General features: G+C 49.2%; 1 protein-coding gene across 10 annotated transcripts in view; it reads right to left on the reverse strand.

Moving 5' to 3' along the window:
- Window positions 1-16807, reverse strand: part of NIN (ninein) — a 61224-nt gene that overhangs the window by 22794 nt on the left and 21623 nt on the right. For 8 of the 10 annotated variants that reach the window (XM_040557853.1, XM_040557855.1, XM_040557852.1 and 5 more), the window contains exons 5-17: window positions 15932-15971; window positions 14593-14783; window positions 13334-13480; window positions 12561-12728; window positions 11128-11264; window positions 10008-10148; window positions 9259-9433; window positions 8180-8290; window positions 7261-7350; window positions 5758-5911; window positions 5316-5437; window positions 3634-4160; window positions 842-2905 (exon numbers count right to left, since the gene is read on the reverse strand). In XM_040557853.1, coding sequence (XP_040413787.1) covers window positions 842-2905; window positions 3634-4160; window positions 5316-5437; window positions 5758-5911; window positions 7261-7350; window positions 8180-8290; window positions 9259-9433; window positions 10008-10148; window positions 11128-11264; window positions 12561-12728; window positions 13334-13480; window positions 14593-14783; window positions 15932-15971 — 4067 coding nt within the window. The remainder of the gene's footprint in view (window positions 1-841; window positions 2906-3633; window positions 4161-5315; window positions 5438-5757; window positions 5912-7260; window positions 7351-8179; window positions 8291-9258; window positions 9434-10007; window positions 10149-11127; window positions 11265-12560; window positions 12729-13333; window positions 13481-14592; window positions 14784-15931; window positions 15972-16807) is intronic. The other 2 variants (XM_040557861.1, XM_040557862.1) reach the window with 1 other exon arrangement.

The following is a 16807-nucleotide window of genomic DNA, read 5'->3' on the forward strand; positions in this document are numbered from 1 at the left end:
GCAGCATGGAAACAGCAGAGTCTGAGAGTGTCTTTCCTTTCCCCAGGTACCTGCAGAGAAATAATTCAGGCATGGAGCAATACTTCAAGGAACAACTTCTTATAGGAAGTCAGTGCTGAATGATAATTAAGCCATTTGTAAGCACTTTATGACTACCAGAACAGCACTTGCTGAAATGAAGCAGGTAAAAAGGAGGTAACCTGTCGTGTTTTCTTTGTTATGATGGTATTTGCCACGTTGTATACCTGATGCATTCCTAATACCAGTTCCAAACAATCCAAAATAACACTAATTGCTAACAAAAAAGTGACTGATTTCTTAGCATTAACTTTGATATTTAGAAGAACTTTGATATTTAGAAAAAGTGAAACGCTTCTAGCTTTCCAAGTAATGTTCAGTACTAGAAAGGAACAGAGCGAAGAGGTGATATTAGTAAAAATTAAAAGCATTCTGGAAATGTTACCACAACATTTTAAACATAAGAACACAGGGACCTCTGATATGTGAAGTATACACTGTGAAGATGCCTGCGTCCACACGCAGAGCAGCAAGTTGCTGGTTTTACCCATCACGTTAGGTCAGGTTCAGAGAGAAGTACGTCTTGCACACTTATTTCAGCCGTCATTATCCACGCTTCGACAGCCTGCCTGCTACGGTTAGGGTCCAGGGCACCCTTTTCTACTCAAAGCTAAGCTACAGAGGTTAATGCAGCAGCCATGGGGCAGTCAGTAGGGCTACGAAGCGGTCAGTGGGACACTAGGTTAGTTTCTACGTGGAGCAAGCAGCACGTTGGAGCATCGCGGGGCCGGCACGCTTCCCACAAGGTTTTAGTGTACGTTACCTCAAAAGATCAACTTTTTGCTGCAGCTCAGTGCATGTGCTTTGCAAGCCGTGTGTCACTGTGTTCCTCTCCTCCTTCTCCTCATGGAAATGCACGCCGTTTTGGCTCAGCAGGGCAGTAACTTTCTCCTCCAGCTTTCTGTCGGGCTCTTGCAGCTCCCTCTTTTCTGCCAACATCTCTTTCGTCGTGCTGTCACATTGGGCCTGCTCGTCCTGCAGGACCCCGAACATTTCAGGGTGTTCTTCCAGTTTTCCAAGCTGGCACCGCAGCCTTAACTTCTCACTGCGCACATCCAATTTTCCTTGTACATCTTGGTTTTGACCATCTTCCAATTCTTTAGCTTTTTTGAGGAGCTGTGTGTTTTCTTCTCTGAGCTTAATGCCTCCCAGGTTACCTGCTTCGAGCTTGCAATGAAAGCTTCTCAGCCTATGCAGGCTGTCTTCTAGGGCTTTATTTTTTTCAATTAACTTGATCACTTCAGATTTTAGATCCTTGTTTTCTGCCTGAATTTCTTCCTGTAGTGACAGCAGCTTAGCCTGTGCCACCAACCTTTCCTGCAGCTCCTCGACCCTTTTCCAAAGCTGAGGAATTGCATCCTTCAGGTCGCCATTCACTGATCCAGGAGCGTGTTCCAGCTGGAGAGAGGCTTCAGTCAGCTCTTCGGCCCTCTTGAGATCAGTCTGCAGCTTTGAAGCATCAGAATGAAACCCTTTATTCCCGGGAACTATTCTGTTATTCAACAGATGGACATTCTGCTGCTTAGTATTATTTTGTAGTACTTTTAGTCTGGGAACTCTCTCAAGATCTCTCTTTTTCTGCAGCAGAGGCACCTGAGCAACTAGCTCTTGATTTTTGTCATAACCAAGATTATAATCACTTCCCACTGCCATTTTACTTCCTTGCATCTGACACGCCTGCAACCTGAGTGCGTGGCCGTCTGCTCTGCTTTCACCCCATGGTTTCTCCACAGCAGAGCACATCTCAAGCATGTCTTCCAGATCTGCAGTGTCAGCCTCCAAAATTGGAGAGACATTCACACCTACTGCCTTGCCTGCATCTCTCCGATCACGGGGCAGCCCTTGGAGAGCAGGATCCCTTCTGTCTTGCAGCTGCGGTGGTTCTGCACTGGGGTCAGAGTGACCAGACCCGGGAGGTCTGGGGGGCTCCCGCTCCACAGCTCGAAGCCGTTGCTGCAGCCTGACGATCTCAGAAGCCATCCTGACGTTTTCCTTCACAGCTTGCTCATGCACTTTCTGCAGATTTATGAGAACATCTGCATCGTCTCCCAGAGGCTCCATACTAGAGAAAGAAGCAATTTTGCTCTTTGCTTTTGCATATTCATTTTCCAGGACCCTATAATGATTCTGCAGTGCGGAAAAACTAACAGTCTCCCACTGCAATTTCTGTATTTTTTCTTGAAGGTTTGAGATTTCCAGATTCATCTCTGCCTTTTCTGTTTCTGCTCGCACACAAATGTCTTTGTTTAAACTTTCCAAAGCAAGAAGTTTGGAATTCAATTCTTCTTTCTCTTGCTTATACTCACTGTTGAGTCTCTCCAGCTTTTGGCTAATCAGCCTCCCATTTTCCTCCACCACAGATATATGCTCCTCTTTGTCCTTTAGCTCTTTCTCATGGTCATTTTGGAGTCGTGTTATTTTGTCATTCAGCTTTTCCTCTTGCTTCTCAGCAGCCTTCCTCAGGTCTTGCAGCTCTTTCTGGAGCTGCTCCTTCTCGCACACCAGCTTGTTCACTTCCTCCTTGAAGTTCTTCTCCAGCAGTTCTTTCTCTTGGGTCAGGGCAACAGCAGCAGCCTTTTCATTTGCCAGGCTTTCCTTCAGCTGCTCATGGGCTTCGGCAACCTCCTGGGCAACTTCATCCTTTTCAAACTCCCACTGAGATTTTTCCTCTCTCTGCTGTTCAACAAGATCATGCAACTCTCGCTGGTAGCTCCTTTCCAGATTTTGGATTGTTTCTTCATATTTATTCACAAGTGTTTGTGTCTCCACAGAAAACTGAGTTTCAGCATGAGATGCTCTTCTGTTATAGTCAATTTCCATTTTTTTCCTAAACATGGTTAACATAATAAATTACTAAACTCCGAGCTAACTCAGAAAGATTCAATTTTTTTTAAAGCTACTCAATAAAACAAGCTGAAAAGTTACTATTTCCGCTGAGTTTTAGTGGAACTACTATTTGATGGGTGTTTCTGAGAGACAAAGTTAAATTTGAGGCAGTTTGTTGAAACTTCAAAAACAAAAATCTAATTGCCTTGAAAGGGTATAACTCATGCAATGTCCTTTGAAATTGTTTTGCATACAATATATGCCTTTCCTGTGCTTGGCATCAGATTTATGGGGGCTTGTCCCAAGAACATCCCCAAGATGTTCTTGTCCCCCATCTCTCTGTCACCCCAGGACGGCTTCAGTTTCTGTTTACACTCAGTGCTCCCTGAATGCATTTACCAGCCATCCATTTACTTCTTCAGAAAAGACACCTCAATATTCAAATGCTTTAAGTACAAAGGACTGTAAAGCACAAGGACACTGAACAGAGCTCAAGTTAGCCACATCTGGTTATGCTTTAACAGTACTGTTGCCTCTAGGTGAGCTAAAAGCCAATACAAATATCTGCTTGGAAAAGTCAAAAGCCGCTGGGTACCATCCCACCCATGTCCTGGGATGAAGCAGGTAAGGGCACCGCACAGTGAGCACCTGCAATAAGCCTCAGGAATGACTTCTGAGCACTCGCGGTCAGCGCAGACCTCTGCCGCTGCGGCTGGCTGGGACACTCACCTTTCCTCCTCCAGCTCCTGCTTGTGCTTCCTCAACAGCTCTTCCTGCAGCTCTTCTTTCTCCACGGCATGCATTTCTGTCATCCTTTTCAACTGCTCGTGGAAGCCATGCTCCAGCTCTCCCTTCTCTTCCTGCAGTGCCTGCACCAGCACCCTCATCTTCTCCTCCACCCAGACACCGTTCTGAATCAGTTCCTCCCGTTCTTGACTGAACTTCTCCTTTGCCTCTTCCAGTCTAGCTCTAACATTGTCCTCGTGCTCCTTCCTCAAGAGTTCTTGCAGATTGGCTTTTTCCTCATTGAAACTCATTTGTAATTTGTTTTTCTCATCGTTATGCTTACAGTCAAGCTTTTCTTGCTGTTCTCTGAGCACCGCTGCCTCTCCTTGCAGTTCTGCAACTTGATTTTTCAGGCCAGTTATCTGCTTTTCCATGACATGCATCTCTTCAGTATACTTCTTCCTCATATCCTCTTGCTCCTTTTCACAGTGGATTTTTGTCTCATCTAGCTGCTTTTCATAATGGCTCACCTGCAAGAAGGAAAACAGATTGGTTTGTTTTATACAGCATATTCTGGATGTTTTCTGTACATTTCTGTTACATATTTCCTAATATTCTACAGAATCATTTGATTTACATATTAGCATCTTATATCGGTTCTCCTTGCAAAGGATACTTAAGTGTGCAGCTTAATTTCTTACAGGGATAAAGATGATTATTCTGTAGAAGCCAGTGAAATCCATGCTATTCTGTTCAGTCAATTTGCGAAAGAAGAGAAAAGCCACTAATAATTTTCAAGTCCTAAGCAAGTTTTGCAAATTGCAAGTGGACTATTTCACTAATTCCTTTTTCAACCCCTTCCTCAAATTAAGAAGATGAGGGATTTCCCTTTAAAAAGGCTTTACAAATGAGCTGGACAAGCTCTTTAAGGAAAAGTAATTTCAGGGTAATATTTTTTGGTCCCCACACCCATGCCTCATTTCCCCTTGCTAACCAAGGCAGGGAGCTGTCAGCTTCGTCAGAATAGTTTCAGTGCCCCTGTGTTGTGCCACTCACAAAACTGGTCTATTAGCGAGTCATTGCAGAGTTATCAGCTCTATCCAGAGATGGTTTAACAGATGCAACAGAAGCCCGACAGGATCCCTGACTTCTGGTCCTGAGCTGGCTCTTGCAGAACAAGCCCGTGAGGCCAGATCAACCTTGCAAGCCAGGAAACCCCCACCCAGAAAATGGGAAACCGCCAGGTGGGTTCCAGCACCACCGGCACTGCAGCAGCAGTTTCCGTGCTTTCACAGCACGGAGCGCGTTTCAGCGCCACCAGACTGCGCAGGCATAGCATTCCCCACACAGACTCCTGCTAGCAGCCTTCCTAACCCATAATTATTCCCTGCCAGCGTGAATGAAGTGGCTAATTCAGCTGTGCCAGCCCTTCAAGACAGGAAATGCAATACTGCATGTGAAAGGCTCACTGCTCTCGTTAGCTGGTGGGCAGCTGGGGATATAATGCAGCATTTATCCAGCCCTCACCAGCACCTCTCCAGCACCCAGGAGGAGCAGAGGAGGCAGAGGCTCGGATTCACAGAAAGGTTCTAGTTTCACCAGGGGTCAGAAGTCCTCCTCCAAGAGCGTACCGCTCGTATGAGAAGGCTGGAAGAGTTGTGAAGCTTGAAGGGAAAATAGCTCACCGTGTCTTCAAGCTCCTGTTTGAGGTGATGCAAGTCCCTGTGATGTTGCTCCTTCATTTGTTCAATGGCCATTTCTGCCTCTATGCTCATGTTTAACGGATTGCAGTCTTCTGAACCAAGTCCTTTAAAAATAATAATTATATACAGCTTCAAACCCAAAGAGCTACGTTCTCAATAGAATTGATAATCAATTTAAATATATTTGGGCAGCTACGGCATCGCTGAAATTCCCCCACACAGACAAGAAACTACAAATGTTTGTTTTAGCTTTGAATACAGCAGTTATATTCCACTTAATGTTACACATTAAAGTGGGGTGTTGTTCGAGGAGTTCACTAGAAAGGCTTGGGAGAGCCTTTACATCATCACATCCAAGGCTTTATCATGAATATCTCACGAATATCTATGTCCCTGAAGCTCCCACACAGGAAAAGCGTTTTACCTTGGTCAGGTTCAATGCCGCTGTTGCCGTGACTTTTAATATCGATGTCGAACTCCTCCGACAGCGAGTTTTTCAGCGACGGCCTGAAGGCCTTGCCCTGAGTGCGGTACTCCTCCAGCTCGGAGTGCAGCTCATCTATCTGGTCCTGTAGCTCCTGACCGCAGGGGAGGGGAAGGAAAGGAGCTGAGTGAAAGCAGCCGGGCATCCGTGCACCAACACACCCCAGCGACAGGGTTTTTAGGGGAGAACTGCTGTAGGTAAAGACTAAATCTTGCCAGTTGTCATCCTCCTGTCTGCAAAACAGCACCTTCTCCACCTTCCAACCCATGCAAGTAACACGGAAGTATTTATTAAAATAACAGTGCCTTCTTCAGACTGAACACATGCATTTTGCTTCCAAAGCCTACATGTTCTTAGGTCCTTCCACTTTATTCCTTCTTCCCACCACAGTTTTAAGCAGCAGCTTAGGAACGTTTTCAAACATATTTGAGAAATACCTCCTCAAACACCATTCTACTTGAAAAATCAAATCAGAAGCAAAAGATCAAATTAGAAAGGAGATATCCTCATTAGTGCATTTCCATCTGGTACTTCTGCCCGCTTGCCAGAATATCCCAAGTGTTTGTGCCAAATGCAACATGCTGAGCTCAATGAACATCGTTTGAGGAAAATGAATCCATGAATGAGTAAACATGCAATTCTGCAGATTTGAAGGGTTCAGAAAGTGAACCTCGAAGACTGACTCAGATCTGCCAGTACTCATAAAAGTCAGCTGCACATTCAAGCAAATTCTTACCAAGAAGCATCAGTTCAGCAAATATTTCTAGAAAATATTTGCTTTTTAACTCCAACTTCTTAACAGAGCTACTATGTTGTTTCAGATTATGCAGCTTCTAGCCAAGACAGTCCTTTGTTGAACAAAAAGGACAAAGCAGAACAGGTGAGCTGAATGTTTGTAATCGTTGTAGTCCTCAGAAAACAGGTATGGAAATAGACACTTGCAGGCCCACCTTAAAGAAGCATTCAGCTACACGAGATGCAGGGAGGAGAAGGCAAGCTTTAGATCTGTGTAGTTTTATTTCCTTAAACTATTACTGTTCCAGAAACTGGCAAAACTCAGATATATCTTATTCCTGCTGGTAGTTCCTGCAGCTTTAAATTCAAATGAGGGCATCCTTTATTTCACAAATCAGACAAACCACTGGTGCATTGCCACACAAAGAATTAAGCTTGATTTACACCAGTGGAGCAAAGGAGGCTCCATATACCCTGTCCCAGCCCACCCGTATGGCACACTATCATCTTCTCTTGACCATTTGCTTCCGTGGTAAAAGCTTTCCACCACCCAAGAGCACAGATTAATGTAAGAAAGAAAGAAACCAAACCATCACAAACAGCAGTATTGCACTGCATGCTGCCACGCGTAGCCGTTTCCAGAAAGGATGCTCTTGGTGAAGATGCATCCCTCGGGTGCCGTGTCCCCAGCCCCAGGGCCCGACTCACCCTGCACTGCAGCTCGTACTTGCTCTTCATTTGTGCCAGCCTCTCCTCCTGCAGGAAGAACTCTGCGCTGCTGGGATCGAGGTCACCGTACTGAAACGGCATCAACAGGACCCAGTCAGTCTTTCACATACCCCTGCTGGGATGCAGCTCTCAAGCAGCCTGCTCCCTCTTTCCTCTGATTTTTTCTTTTGTGTGTGTTTTGTTTTTTTGTTTTGTTTTGTTTTTGTTTTTATTCCCCCAGGGAAATCAAAATTCCCCTAGGGAACCCTAAAAAGGGAAGAACCTCCCTAGAAGACGCTAGCTGCTATCTTCCCATCGCTCTTACACTAAGTTTGATTTCAGACCACACCTTTCTATCTTAATGCATGTACAAAGTAAATGTATTTTGCAGAGATAAATATTTCCAACTTGAAACAAGTCTGGAAAACAGATGCTGGGTGAGGATCATTACAAAATCACCACCAAGGAGCCTTTGTCTATAGATGCACATGCACAGAAATGCCTTTGGAGAAGCTGATGTTCTGATGAGTTTATTATATCATCGCCACGCTCAGCTGTTCATCTCAATTTTCAGATGCAGTTTTTAACAGAGATGCCACGTAGCACCAGACACCTCAGGTATCATCTGTCCCAGAAAGGAGCTATACTGCAAAAACTCTATACTGGGGAAAAATCCTTGCAAACTCGTTGAATGACTGCTTCACTGTAGGGCTCACTTAATTATCAGAGGACCACAGAGAGGCTGGGGTATCTGCAGCTCCCTGAACCGGAGGGAGCTGGGCTGCCTGTGCTGGCTGCCCGGCTCAGCACTCATCCAGTCCCCTTGGGAGCAGCCTCCAGGGACCCCACCACCAGCTCCACCAGCAGCAGCTCGAAGCAAACTCAGCTCTGAACGCACGCTAGAGAGAGGAGGATTTACCTTCTCAGTCAGGACATTCTCCAAGTTCCTCTGCAGCTTGCTTGCCAAGCTTTCATACTCCGCCAGCTTTTCTCCTGTTTCCAAGAGCTCGCTTTCCAGACGGCTGTTTTCCTGAACCAAACAGAAACCCGACAGCCTCAGCATTTGGAAGAGGGAAGCACCAGCAAATGGCAACTCATTCAAGAAGAGCAGTCTCCCAGTCAAGTCAGGGCACAGCACCGACACGAGTTGCAGCCGATGACGGGAGCTGTGAATTTCTTTCCCACTGTTCACACGTGCACATCAGAGCAGTGAGTGTAAGCTGGCTGCGGGCCTGGTGGTTGTCAGGCACACGCTCCTCTCACTTGCTAATCACTGCTTGAGGAGGAGCATTTTACACTTTCCCTGGCACCAAAAGGACAGCTGACCTGTTCAGAAGCCGTTCTCCTGAATATCCTTACGGGTGTCAGCTCACGCTGACTGTCAGCGCTTTTGATATTTGTAAGACAACACCGCGACCTTTAACTTTTGCTCAGCTTAAAAAAATAACACAAAACATTAAGTTATGATAAGGCAGCTGTCAGATTCAGAAAAAAAAGTTGTGATTTAAGTGTAGAACAAATTTGCAATTTTTTTTTTCCTAAATAAATTTGAAAAAAAGGTTTCGAATATGTAGGGTCACAGGTGACCGACACCATTGCAAGGCAGCAAATAGTTTTTCAAATGGAACAACAGCAAATTTGCTTTAGAGATTTAAGCAATGTTTTAAGCTTCATCAAGACACGACCTTCTGCCCGGGCAGCCAGACGGCCAGCAATGCAAGCAGCCCCCCAAGATCTGCACACAAACACACACACCCTGCACATGTGGCAGCAGAAATCTGAAAGGGAGCCCTACAAGTCCTAGCAGTAACCGATCAAGGTGACCCCAAAACACTGTAACGGATGTGCCTTTATCTTGCAGCTAAACCTACTTTCACCTAGCTCAATATATGCTGGCATAGATCCTCTCAGCAAGGATCAAATCACAAGCATCGCTCCCTGCTTCTGCACACCCTTGGCTTTTATCAGAAGGTGCCATTTGCATTCAGCCCCCGTTACCTTCAGGGAGAGAGTGAGGCGGTCACGGATGTAGTTCTCATCAGTTTTCAGCTTTTCTATCTCCTGCTCCAGCTCCAGCCGCTGCTTATTAGCCTGCTGCAGGATTTGCTCCCGCTCTTTCCGGAGTTCATTCTTTAGCGCTGCGATTCGTTCCTTGTATTCCTCATCCAGCTTCCTGTTAAGGCATCAAAGGCAAGGAAAGCTCACAAAGGGAAGCAGGCAGCAAATGCCACTGCGTTAAGCTGGGTGGTATTGGCACACACAGAGCCGCTGCCCCTGTCGGGGCTGGATCCAGACAGAAACACGTGGATTAACCGTGCAGATCGGCCACGCAGTGCTCGGTGAATTTTAGATGTGCACCCACTGTCTGGCCAGGGTTTTAGGATTAAGCCAGACTTTTCTGCAGCCAGCGATGTTGATGTTGGAAGTTTCACATCGGCACACACCTCTTAACGGGGAAGGTGAGCCGTATGCACAGACAGCAGGGTGACAGAGCAAGGGTGAGGAGCAGAGGATGGGATCTGGGACCCACGGACAAATCTGGCAGGTGGGGTAAGGACAACAAATGCTTTAACATGGCCAAACACTGTTCAAGTCCTCAGGCTCAGACCAGTTTTCATCCAAGCCACAGGTGCTCACACCTCTCCTGCCCTTCCTCCCAAGCCACTACCTCCATCACCAACACCTGCAGCCCTGCAGGATGGGCAGGAGCTGCTCACGCTCACCCAGGGTGTCCCAGGACACTGTACCTGAGGTTGTACTCGTTCCGACGCTCTATCGCAGCGTGGTGGTCATCGACTTCGGAGGCCATCAGGGATTTCAGCTTTTCGGCTTTTTCCAAGTCCGACCGCAGCTTCTCTTTCTCCCTGGCCACTTGGTCCACCCGCTCCCTAGGGCGAACACAGCCATGCTGGGTTAGGGCAGCCCTCCCCCAGAGGAGAGGCTCACCAGAGGCTTGTCAGAGAGCCTGGAAAAGTTTCTGGGAGGGCTTTTATCCTCAGCTGCACCTGTCACTAGCTATGAGCTTGGGCACACAGCTCAGACCTGTCTTGATGCCCCCACAGGTCCTGAACCAGATGCGAACCCCCTGCCCCATTTACTTGTTCTCATTTTATTACCTTTACCACTTCATCCTCACACTACATCCCATCTATCTTAATCACAAGTTAGCAAGATTTGCTTTCTTGAGCTGCTTTCTTGGTGGAAACTCAGCAGCAAATCTCCCCACAGAGTAAACAAAAACATAGACCCACACAGTGGGAAGCTTCATCTTTTGCTCTAGAAGTGAAATGGGGAACGCGTAGGCACAAGTGATAAGCTGACAGGTAACACATCTGCAGTCTTAATGACCAAAGTCATCCATGGGTGATGCACAAATAAGAAGCCTGCACCGCAAGCCCCGTGCAAAGTCAAACTATGTTTGACACTCGAATGAAAAAAGTGGAGACTCATGGTCTGTACCCCACACACCTCTATGCCACAGCAAAACCTATGTAAAAGTACTCCCAGAAAGCATTTAGGATTTGTGGTGCTGCTTATCAGGTTGCGCTAGCCTCTGCCTGAACACTTCTGTGGTCCTTGGCCAATGACCACTGCAGCAGACTGCAATGACCCTTCCAGGCTGGGAACAGCCTGATGCCTTGATTTCCCCCCCCCAAGCACATTCTCCTGTGATACTTGGGTATTTTATCCAAGTAAACCCAAATAATGATGAATTAATGATAACCAAATAATGATGATCGGGGGACAGGCAGTGCGATGCCCCTCGGAGTGGCCGTGCTGCCGCTCATCGGCTGCTCCTTAAGCTTCTGCTGGGCAAACCCCTGGGGAGGCAGGGAGGAAACGGAGACAACAATCCCAGCGACTTACAGCAAGTGCCTTATCTCTGTTTTGAAGCTCGCCAGGGCTGCCTGGTGGATGCTGTTCTTCGTTATTAAAAGCTCGTTTTCTAGCGCCAGCGTCAGCTCTGTCAAGTTCACCTTCCCATCCAAGCTGAAGTCCAAAGCCTGCGGAACAACACGCTGTTAGAGCAGAGCTTTCTTGCTCTGCAGGAGCCTGAAGACGTTTGTACACGAAGGGGGAGAATAAACTGGGGAGGCTCAGAAGAGATCTTTGCTTACTGATGAACCCTTCAGGGATGGCTTTGGGTCAATAAAACAGACCTCTCAGGCACCTTCCTACATTAAAGTGCTGCTGCCGGCTCTGCAGACGGAAAAACCACGGCTACACTGCAAGGCCAAGAGGAAAGTAAGCCCATGCCTGACTAAGAGAATTAATTCTCTAGCGGACCTAATTGCACTGGCAGCATTTGAATATTTTAAAAGGCAAGAAAGCGGTTGAAAGCGTTTGCGTAAAAAAAAAAGGGTCTTGTAATAGAGGCGATACAGAAGAGGTCTTGCAGGAGGTTCCACAGTAAAAACCCCACCTCTTCCAGCACGTTATCAGTAGTAACTGACCATATTTCCTTCCCCCTGACCTTGCACAAGCACAAAGGAGCTCACAGTACCGCTAGTGGTGCAGCTGCTGCACCCACGCTGCAGAAAGCTCACAGTGGCACGGCCAACAGGGCCGGCTGTGGGCTAGAGGCAGCACTGGCAGCAGGTGAGTTAGAGGCAGACCACGCAGGTCTGGTTAAAATAATGCAGAGTTATCAAGCTGGACTGAGTCCAGGCTCCAAATGGGGTTTATTTGCCTGAGAGCAGCAACAGTTATGAATAAAGTGCTTACGGCAGCCTGGATGTTCAAAATCCGCATGGACACAAAATGCTAAGAAAAACCTGTCCTTGTCACTGCCAGTAACCCAGAGGGTCTCGGAACAGACACGTGGAAGTGTCTTACCCCGTCCACAGCTTCCAGCAGGACGGGCAGGGAAGCGGTTTGCTTCGGGTACCTGATTCGCAATACGCATGACCCTTTCACCCTGCGTAATGGAGCACTAATTACTGGGCAGGGTTTCAAACGCCGGCCTCCACTCCAGAACAAGCCATAACCCCGGTCACTGCAGCACTAAGAGGTTTGCAGGTGCTGCTGTTCAGCGAGGTAAAGGAATTAAATCGCTTTACAGAAATGTAGGTGACCTCTTCGAGCTGAGCTGGAAGTCCCATTACATTTTATCATTAACTTTCAGCTCTCTGGGATGCACCATCGTTTCAATGCAGGAAAAGGAAATTACTGGAGATTTCCCAGAACAGCTATACTAGCACCGGGAATTTTAGAGGAAAAAAAATCCAGTTACAGCCCAGAACCCCATAAAGGGCGGGAAATAAAGCAAACAGAAGGAGCGAGCTGTGCTTGCCAGTTACCTTCAGGATGTCCTGGCTGTTCTCAACGCCCTCCTGGTGCCAGCAGTCGAGGATGCCCTCCACGCAGCCGTAGCCCATTCCGTCATCCAGGCTGGAGAAGAGGCAGAACCCGAGGGTGCTAGGCATGGCAGCGGGGCCGGCCGTGCGCCTCCCGCTCTCATCGAAGGACTGCCGAGAGAGGGGAGAGCTGTGGCAGGGTGTGGGCAGAACCAGGAGCCTGCCCCGTGTTGGGGAATGCTCACGAGCTTAACTGCACCAGTAGCACCCTGGAGGTGAAGGATTTTAGCCTGCTTTTCCTCGCTGCCACGCAAACCCCCAGCAGGAGCGCTGCTGCTGACCTCGTGGCACTGCAGCACAACCAGGTACATTGGGTCTCAAATAAATCCAAGGAGGAATAGCTTTGGATGGGTTCTCGGTGCTCCTAAAGTGTTTTCCACCACCTGCTTTTAAGTGTTGCTTTTTCCTTAGAGGCTGCATGGGCACTTGTGTTACAGCCCTCACCTTCCAGCCAGAGAAAGCAGCAACTCCAACCTCTCAAAAGAAAAAATTGAAGGATGTGGGATGTGCAAGCCCATAGCCTGCAGCTGACCTCAGGCCACCTTTTCCCCCTGTGCACAGCTTGCACCCTTTATTTAGTGCCCACCACGCCCTGCAAGGTGCATCCCCAAACCCCATTACTTCAAAGGGGCCATCTCTTCCTTTCCCTTCCCCAAGAGGACGCCTCCCACCCATCCCCGTCCCAACAGCCCTGAGGGAGCTGAGCAGCCCCTCACCTGCATGGAGAGGTGTCTCTTCAGCTGTCGGTACGGGGTGGATGCCGAGGGCGTAAGCGGCTTCCCATTTCTGAGCAAACCGTAGAAGAAATCCTCGACACTCATGGTGCCATCTTGGTCCAGGCTGTGGAGCACCCCCTCGAGCACCTGTGAGCAGCAGGGGACAGAAACCACATTTGTTATTTTTTAAAGCACTGCAGAAAAACTTGGCACAGCAGACAGAGTCCTGCTTCCCAGATCTCTACAGGGAAAGAGTAGAGCAAATGGACCAAAAGAGCTGCCGGGCTCACTGCATCAGCATGGACTGGGATAGTCGTCTTACAGAAGACTGCAGAGCTAGCTCCTTATCGTTGTTATCTTTGAGCATCCATCTTGTACGGCAGCATGGAAAAGCCTTTTTTCGCCCTGCTCCCAAGCCCAGGTGACATCAGGAATTTAGTGCAAGTTCGTGAGAAAAATGCCCAAACCTCTGCAGCATCTGAAGTGACTGAACAAAAAATAGATTTATTGTAACCTTGTAGTGCCTTACTATTTTATACTTCAGGGCAGTCTTCTTTCTTACAAAGAAGACTGAACATATTAGGATCAGCAATGTTACGACAGTCCCTTCCTATTCCTTTGTCTTCAGTTTATTTTCCCCCACTTTCTGCCTTTCCTACGCTTTAATATCCTGAAAACATTTTTGCAAATGCTGCAAAGGAATAACAGCCCAGAAACAAGCTTTATGAAGGAAACTGTTTCAAGCCATGGTATTCTAAGATGGGAAACAGTTTTATTAAAAATGCTCTGAATCTTAAGGATGCATTTTGCTAAAGAAATAATTTACTCGGGGACTCTGGAGGACAAAGACAGCCCACAGGTCTTTGCGAAGTCAAAAGCAACTATCTGTGAATATTGGAACCAATATTTACTTTCTAGATAGATGGATCCTAGGATTAAGGAGTCATGCTTGGAATCCAAGGTATGTTTTTTAAATTAAAGTTTACCATGCGATGGTACATGATGATGGACAGGCATTACGGTGCAAGGCAGCTGCCTCGGACCAGCACAGCCTGTCAGTGGTTGAATGCCAACAAACCCCTTGGAAAGCAGCGAGCTGGACGCCGCCTTCCAAGCAGCGAGCTGTTAACCTGCACTTGTGCTTTGTGATGAGCAAAAAGTGATGAGCCACAAGGCAGGCATCTGTGGCAGCACCAACACCCAGCACGCCTCCAGGTGCGAGCCAGCCCTCCAGCAACCCCAGCCCCGCGGCCGCTCACCTCCCCGCTGACATTTTGGAGCCCAAACTGCTCGCAGATGGAGACGAGCTTCTTGCGGTTCAAGTGGCCATCCCTGGTGATGCCGAGGTGCTCGCAGACCTCCTGCAGTTTCTCCTCTATCCACTCTGGCGTGGGCAGCGAGGCACTAGGAGAGGCATTCAGGTCGTCCGGGTTCCAGAAGCGCAGCTGCCCTGAATTGGGGGGAAACAGCTCCGGTGTATGGGACTGCTCCCGAGTGACCACCAAGAGACCTGTGGGCTCTGTATGCCACATGGGACTCTTCTGGGCAGCCAGAGGCTCCCTGCTTGCTCGGCAAGGAGCTTTGCAGACCTCAAGGCACAGAGCAGTTTGAGATTTGGGGTACGACCAGCATGGCTGTCAGACTCTGCAGCAGCAGCAGACCTCGCACAGCATTTAACTTGCACAAATTCCCTTCACCTCCAGCAGCTGCCTTGAGCACAGCCTTACCCAGCTGGACACACGTGGAGCCACTGGACACGAAACAGCCAGAGCTTGCTCAGCTGCAAGGCCACCTCACCCCAGGGGCTGGGAAAGGGCCTTTTGGAGAAAAATTTTGGTCCTGTTGGATGGGGTGGGGATTGGACCACAGCTAATGGTGCAGGGGTGTTGGGGCAATTAGAAGCTGCATGGCTTAGCTATAAGCACATCTTCCTGTGCTGCTGTGGGTTTTGCTGAGCTTTCGTGCGAGAGGCCAGCGTGGCGATGCCAGAAGCGTGCAGGGAATCTTGCCACAGCCCCACCAGCTCCTTCACCAGGGTCTGTCCTCCCCAGAGCATTCCCACCCAAACCAGCCCCCTGCAAACCCTTCGCTACTTCCCACAGCCGAGCAGGATGTGGCCCAATGCTGCCCCAGCTCAGTCCCACAGCCATGGCCATGGTGCTGGGGCAGGATGAGGAGCCCCCACCCTGGGGTCACCCTGCTCTCCCACAGGGGGACCCAGGAACTAAGGGCCAGTTGGCACTGACATCTAGTGACTGCCATGCTCTACTACAGCCCCAAAGAACGCCCAGGACCAGGCCCGGAGATGCTAGGCCATAAAGCAGTGCCTCCAAGGAGCCTGGTTTCCTTGCCGCTCCCAGCGTGGGCCTCGCCTCCATCTCCAGCAGGGCCGTGCCGACAGCAGGAGGGACAAAGCGTGGCCATGACAGAGGAGAGGAGCACGGGATGGCCACAGGGGCCGCAACGTGTGGTGCTTTGCCTGCCCGACCCCGTGCAGGGCCCACACCAGCACCACCAGCCTGAGGCGGCCCTGCAGCACGCTTTGGCTGCACTCCTTGGGGCTTTGAAGATGAAACGCGTCCAGCTGCTTGCTCTTACCCTCTGCCTCGTACTCCTCACTGCCCCGCGTCTTCCAGTGCTGGGGAGAAAACAAAGGGTTCCCAGGTTGTTATTATGGCAAGACACGGCGCTGACAAAAGGCTCCACCACCAGCAAACGAGCGGCAGGGCTCCAACCGCCGCCAGGCTTTCATCTCCCCGGTCTCAGCGGGCCAGGCTGGCAGCCCCTGGCTTTTTGATGCTGCCTGCTGCTGGCAGGCATGGTGCTGCCGTGGGGATAAGGCACAGCCACAGCACAGGACTGACAAAGCCCCCCAGCCGACCCAGGAGAGGCACAGCATCAGATCAGAGCTGTGCCGCTTTTGTAGCGGTATTGATAAGAGATTGGGGATGCAGCGAGGATCATGTGCTGCACATAAGCACCATCTGAATGTGTGCTACCCCTTCCTTACAGCATCCTGGGGCAGGGTGACTCCTGCAGCCTGCACAGATCACGCACACAGCCAGCCTGAGCTCCAGAACGAGAGCAGAGCCCACTCAGAGCCTCGAGCATCCCCACTGCAGGTAGCCTGTAACATAACCCTGAAGCACACCACCACCCCATGGCCCTCCCTGGGGGATTGCACATCACCTGCACCAGCTGCAGAGCCCAAGCATCCTGGGCAAAGCACATCAACATCAGGCAATTAGGCTGCAATGAACCCACTCACATGAGTGCAATGGGGACACCTGCTCCCAGAGCACACACGATGTGGGAAACGAAGCTCTCGCTGCTTTGTGCTTCCAGTTTTGCACGTGGGACCCATCCGCCTGCAGAGCTGGAGGGTCAGCAGTCTGTGCTCAGCCAAGCCCAGCCCAAAACACCTCCGCTGGCCATAACTGTGGGTCAGGAGAGCAAACTGCACTGCCAACAAGC

The sequence above is a fragment of the Cygnus olor genome, chromosome 5 (assembly GCF_009769625.2).
Source record: "Cygnus olor isolate bCygOlo1 chromosome 5, bCygOlo1.pri.v2, whole genome shotgun sequence".
Taxonomy (NCBI): domain Eukaryota; kingdom Metazoa; phylum Chordata; class Aves; order Anseriformes; family Anatidae; genus Cygnus; species Cygnus olor.